This window comes from Cydia splendana, unplaced genomic scaffold, assembly GCF_910591565.1.
Source record: "Cydia splendana unplaced genomic scaffold, ilCydSple1.2 scaffold_73_ctg1, whole genome shotgun sequence".
Taxonomy (NCBI): domain Eukaryota; kingdom Metazoa; phylum Arthropoda; class Insecta; order Lepidoptera; family Tortricidae; genus Cydia; species Cydia splendana.
The window spans coordinates 614685-621166 of record NW_026946903.1 but is presented as its reverse complement, the minus strand read 5'-3'; the positions used below and the strand labels follow the sequence as shown (position 1 = coordinate 621166).

Sequence of the window (6482 nt, the reverse complement as noted above, 5' to 3'; positions counted from 1 at the left end):
GTAATCCAGGTACTTGGCCTTAGCTTGTAGCTGTACATAGGTGCTTTATTAATTGCAATTATTGGTCGTGAAAAAATTCATTTACAGTATAGTAATTTATTTGGTGTTATTTATTTCGTTACTAATTTTATTGAATATTTTTATTGCCATTGAGTTAGGACTTTTTGAATGTAGTTTGAGTTTTGAGGGAATAACCTGCACCAGCTTATTTTGAAACCTACTGGCTTAACGTCGGGGTATATCTGAATGTTTGGTATAAAATTGAGGGTATTTTTTTACAAACTTACATGTTTCTAAAATGTATATTGATGTTAGGGTAAGTATTTTTAGACACATACACGGAGATACACTTATTCGCAGTCCAAAAACACATAAGTTCTTTTAATGATTTTCGGGTTAATCACCTCCACGAACCACATCCCCGCGTCTTTCCAAATTAAAGTTTTCTGTTTAAGAGGCACTGAGAGGAATGATCTAATGTCGTGTTTTCTTAGCACCTCCAGCAAAAGCCCCCCCGCATGATATCCCGAGTGTAACTGAAGGATGGACCTCTCCTCCAGAAGTTCTTTGATCAGCTTCTTGAGATCGCTCCGGGCCGCCTCCCACTTGTAAATGTCCACGTCAGGTGCATAATAATATACTCCGCCTGGTACTCTCTTCCCGTCTTTTCGTGGTCACGTGACTGACACAAGCCTTTTTTTTTTTTTTTTTGATGACCCAGGGGGAATCCTTTATGGATCCCACTGGCCCGGGAGAAGCTCAGTGGGTATGTCCGACTTCCACGGACTAAACCCCCTGGGGTGTTCCGCCGCGCGCTTTGTTGGCGGGGTTACGGGAACTCGATTGTAGACCTCCGATACCCCGTCGGCGTTGCTCTTGCGAGCCCATCATTTGGGGCTGCTCTAGCAGCTTACTCCGCTGAAGGCTCCTCGGAACACTTGAGGGCCTTCCAGCTCGAAACCTCTTCAGGCGAGTGATGGAACTCCCGACCCATCACCCGCAGGTTCCCGTTAAGGCGGCATTATCCTTGCTGCGAAGGCTCTTCTCCGCCTACCTGGCCTCCTTCGGCGCTGAGGAAGCGAGTTTGCGTCGTCCTCGCGCGATCGTTCTGCGGTTTCCTTTTGTGTCAGAACGGTGACGCTAAAGGAAGCCACTGCCAACCATGCCTCCTCACTGCTGATCATACGGCGTATTAGCGCCGGCAGTGAGAGGTCTCCTCCCACAGCCGCGGCCAGGGCAGCGCGAGGCTCCGCCCATGCAGGGCATATCTCGCGCGTGTGTTGGGCCGTGTCCACGGCTCTTCCATCACAATGGTGGCACACTGTCGTCGGCTCTCTTCCCACCCTCTCACACAGGTACCAGCCGAAGCAGCCGTGCCCCGTCAGGAGCTGTGTGAGGTGGAAGGAGGGTACACCGTGCTTGCGTTCGACCCATTATTTCAGAACGGGCCGAACAGCGGCCACCAGGTCCCGGCTAGCTCCCGGGATCTCCAGACGCTCCGACCATTTTTCATAGAGCACCTCTCGTGCTTCTTCCCGCCACTTGCGAACTTCTTGAGGGGCGGGCCAGTTTTCCTCCCTCCTTACTGCTAGCACCCGCCAATAGACCGCGGACTGAACCTTGGCTTCAAGGTCCCAAGGCGGGCTCCCGGCTAGCAGGCCGGCTGCTGCGTGCGAGTTATCGCGATACGCTCTAGCCACCCTGAGAGCTATGGCCCTCTGCGGCCGACGCAATAGCACCGCACTTCGAGTTCTCAGGGTGCCCGCCCATATTGGCGCCCCGTAAAGCGCCATTGAGCGCACCACACTTATGTAAAGCCGCCTGCAGGCTCCCCCTGGTCCGCCTAGATTTGGGAGGACCCGCCCAAGGGCTCCAGCTGCAGCCAGCAATTTCGGAGCCAAGCGCCGGAAATGTTCCTCGAACTTCCATTTACCATCGAGAACGAGTCCTAAGTACTTCATCGTCGACCCGACGGCAATGGAAGTTCCTCCCACGGTAATTTGGGCTCTCTCCGGTGGTTTGTTCCGAGGCCCGTGGAAGACCAGAACCTCGGATTTGTGCAGTGCGACCTCCAGACCTAGCGCCCGAATCCTGTGCACCACGTATGCAACCCCTGCTGTAGCTACATAGGCGGCCTCCCTGTAGGTCCTGCCACGGGGACTGACACAAGCCTACGTCATCATGCGACAGCGCTATATGATACAAGCCTACGTCATCATGCGACAGCGCTATATGATATTATGCGATAGCGCTATTATATAAAGTGGCAATGTTATTGTGACATAGGCTTGTGTCACTCTGGGAAGAGAAGACCATGTTTTACAACCCCCCCAAACCCGAACCCCTTGTTACTGAACCACACACTGAGAGAAAAATCATCACCAGGAATTAATAAACAGTTCTGTACTGGGGGAAAAAATGAAGTTTTAGTAGTAATCATGGAAGTTTCACTATTTCTGTAAAATTTATTTATTTCTACAAACAGCTCAGTAATACTAAATCTAATTTCAGCAAACAGACTTTAGTAAATGGAGCATTAAACAAAGTTCAGTATTTGTTACAATCCATTTTTATTACTACTAAAATTCTCCGATTTTTACTAGTAAAGTTTGTGATTTTTGGAAAAAAGCATCTGTGATTTCAAGTTATGATTTTAGTAAATGTCTCACTTACATAGTTTTGTAATATCTAAAAAACGAGTTCGCGGGAATAACATTACCCCATTTAAAATAACAATTCAGTTGTTACTATAGCGACATTACAAAGTTTACTGGTATTTAGTAGATAGACTTGTTGTGTTTATGTTCATTGTTGTACCAATCACTAAACGAGTTTTGTAATACCAACACAGCGAAACGAATGTTAGTGATTTTAGTAAAATTTACTACTTGCTACGTTCATTTGGTTAGAGTTAGTATTGTGTCGGATGTCGGGCGGGCGTGTCTCGTGTCTTCTTTGTTTAAAACATACTTAAGTTAAATAATAAATTTAGGATATATTGTGGGCCATGGACACATTAACCCGTGACCTACTGTGTAGTTGGTGTCTACAGGAATATATTGTTCTGCAACTTCGAGCTAGCTGTTGTTATTCTAGTGATAATGACATCATAGGTAAATCTAAACTGTTTGCAATTCCAACCTCCCTAGCACAGGTGCGCCGCGAGAGCATGTTGCGCGCGTAATAAATACTAGTCTCTTTCTGACTGTATGAATAAGAAAGGAATGGGTAGAATATCTCGACAGGCTTTTATAGTGCCTCTTTAGTACAGAGACATTCTTCATACAGACAGAAATAGAGACGGGTAGCTACCACGCGCGCGACATGCTCTCGCGGCGCCCGTTTGCTAGGGGCGGAGGAATTGCAAACAGTTTAGTTTTTGCCTGTGACGTCATTATCTCTAGAATAACAACAGCTAGCTTGGAATCGCAGTACAGTTTAGTAAAACCTATGACGTCATCGTCTCCGATATTGCTAAAGCACGCTTAGAATTACAAAACGGTTAGTTTTCACCCATTACGTCATCACCTCCGATATTGCTAAAGCACCTCTCGGAATAACAAAACCAAATTTCTGAAATTACTCTAGCATACTTCAAATTACAAATATAGAAGTTGTATTTCCTACTAAATGGAAATTGCAAAAGTCAATTTGTTCCTATTAGTTGACTCTCCTTGTCCCCGGATTAAGTTTTATTTTTGTAATTCTAAGTGTGTTTTTGTTAGTTTTTTTTCTCAGTGCAGCCTCACAACGAGTTCAATGACGTACTCCATTGTTAGTTTCAGATGTTTTAATTATTTTAGGATGCGTATGCGCGCCAGTTGCAGGTTGCCGGTATTGTGATCTCATTTATGATTATATAATTGGAACATAACCATACCCCGCAATCATGAATGCGGTGGGGGGGGGAAATGATCAAACGGGATATTCATATTTATCTTTCAGTAGGAGTAGCAGAGAAAGCGTTATTATTGTTTTGTCCTTGTCACAGTCTCGCATTTTTTATTCCCCACTATGAATTTAGTACGGTTTATGGTAGGTAACAAATAACCCGACCAAATTACGTAGGTTATGTTTTGGTATGTTGTCAGGACTCTTAAAACGTGTATTTAATTTCGTCACTTTGTGTTTGTTCTGTCCTCTCACGGGTGCACGCGAACGGCACGTCTATATTAAATACTACATCTAGGCTCTGACCATTCTGTTTGAAAAGATTGAAGAGTATAACCCCAACATCGCAAGGGTTTCATGACCATGTCGCATTACAGAATTACAACATTAGTAAAATCTACTGTATTTCTGAGTCCTTAGAGTTCATCATAGTCTTTAAAATAAGCTTCATTATCGGACTAAGGTTACAATACTTAATTCATGACGGCTGATATTTGATTATAATTTCATACAAAATTTTAAGGATAGTAGACCTTATTAACTCTAAACACGGTAACGTTTAATACATCAAACTCTCTCTGTCACCATTCTACGGTGTACATTGTCGAATTCTACGGTGAATGGCAAATAGTCAATTAGTCATGTTGTGACACTACATTTTGTATGGTTAGCTCAGTTTAACGTTTTTAGGATTGTCTCGAATATAGTATAGTTTTGTTCTATGGCAAGGAAGTCATTGATGTAGCAACAATATATATGACAGACATCCAGCCAATAAGAAACAAATTGAAGCTGATGGTGTTGCTACTTCAAATTAAATCCTAAATTAATGGAATAATATTAATTAAATATTTAAATCAAAAACTTAATTTATAAATACAAAATAGGTTGAAATATGTTCAAATAATTGAATATGATTTATTTCTTTCGGTTATAATTGCATATAAAATTATTCCATGAACTTCATTAGTTACTGTTATTTTGACTGTGTCATCCCAGGGACAGATAGGCTTGAGATCATTTTCCTGGTTGGTTTTCGCCCTGGATGGGCATCTTTTACATTGAACAGTGAAGCGAAATACATCATACTCTGGTAGCTTCGATCCGAGTCTTGGTTATGCGATAGCCGCTGCGCCCATGAGCCAGGAAGCTCATGCAGTAGTTATTTTTGCCACAAACATCTGCTGGCAAAACAATGTGGTTGGGAGGGAGTCACAGCTGAGAGATGAGTCCAATCTAGGAATTTCCAGCTGCTGACTGGGTGTGTTATTACGAATGTAAATTCGGTTATAATATCGGAGTATGGAAGTCTGTCCATATTCCTAAAACGTCAAGTGTGTCTGGTGAGCAGTTCGCCATGAGAGTTTCGCTCTTCTGCTGGGTGGAGGACACGACACCTTCAAGCTGAGGCCTTAGACCTTCTGTGGTGCTCTGCGGTGTCGGGACGGACTCCTGCTGCTGCAAGTCGGCTCCGGCACAGCGGAGGATGACACGTCGGGCTAGAACTGGCGGTAACATTGTTATGAGGTTGGTGTACGCTTTCCTTCTATCCTAGAAGCATTTTCCAAATTTAAAGTTAGAGAATTTAGTACAATCGTATGTGATGGCAAATGATAATTTAGGGACTAACAAACTTAGATAGGTCTGCTTGTAAATCATTGTAGAACCATTTATGGCACGACCCAGCTCTATCGTCTGACATTATTAATATAAGGTGCTTATGCTAGCTTAATGATTTACTTGTAGAACAACTGCCCGTGTTCGAAATAGAAATAGATGATGTGTCACAAAAATTAACATTTCATTTTGTATCCTTTAGTAAACCCCTGAATTGCTGATGGAAATAAGTGTTAGCACCTGTTGAGCTTTTGGTAAGATTTAGTTTGGTTAATTAAGTAACTTTAATTGTCAGTGGGTATCCTCTGGGTAAAGCCCTTGCCGGGCTAGGAAAATTCACGTGACAATTTGGCGCCCATACATTCCGTCTTGAAGCTTTTATTTTCATCATAATTCAGTTTGTATCACTGCCATCACATATAGATAAAAAAAAGTTTTGTAGTACTTGCGTTTAGGTGATAATTTTGAGCTTGTGCTTTGCTTGTGTACGCTCTGACAACTATAAAGATAGGCTTTAGCTGTTTCAAATTGAGTTTTCCTAAATTATTGCACGATATTCAGTTTATTTTGTAGAAACTTAGAAGTAAATGCTCGAATTTTCAGTTAGTTACATTTGTGCTGACGTTTTTGTCAGGAAGTAAGGTGTCAAACTTTAAGTACCATTTGGCTACTTTTAATGCATGAGATTTAGACTTAAGAGGCTGTAACTTAAGTTATTTTGCATATTTTCTGAGTATTCTAAAAATAATATGTAATTTTAGTGTATAATTTAGTACTCATGCACTATTTTATTGTAGCTGAGCTTTCATGAGTATTGCAATTGAGTTGAATTGACACTTTGTTAAGGTGAAGTTCGAGAAGCTTTTAAGCTCGTGCAGAAATTGCAAAAAAAAAATGGGAAGTTTTGTATAAATAAGTTCAGACATTTTGACTCGAAAGTTTTTTAATAACAGTAAATACATATAGGACAGGTT

General features: G+C 42.3%; 1 protein-coding gene across 1 annotated transcript; it reads right to left on the bottom strand.

Moving 5' to 3' along the window:
• Positions 1–1010: 1010 nt before the first annotated feature.
• On the bottom strand, positions 1011–1793 carry LOC134805886 (uncharacterized). Its single transcript, XM_063779085.1, has 2 exons — positions 1455–1793; positions 1011–1388 (listed from the first exon to the last, which is right to left on the bottom strand). The coding sequence occupies exons 1-2, from the start codon at positions 1791–1793 to the stop codon at positions 1011–1013; spliced, it is 717 nt and encodes a 238-aa protein (XP_063635155.1).
• Positions 1794–6482: the final 4689 nt, after the last annotated feature.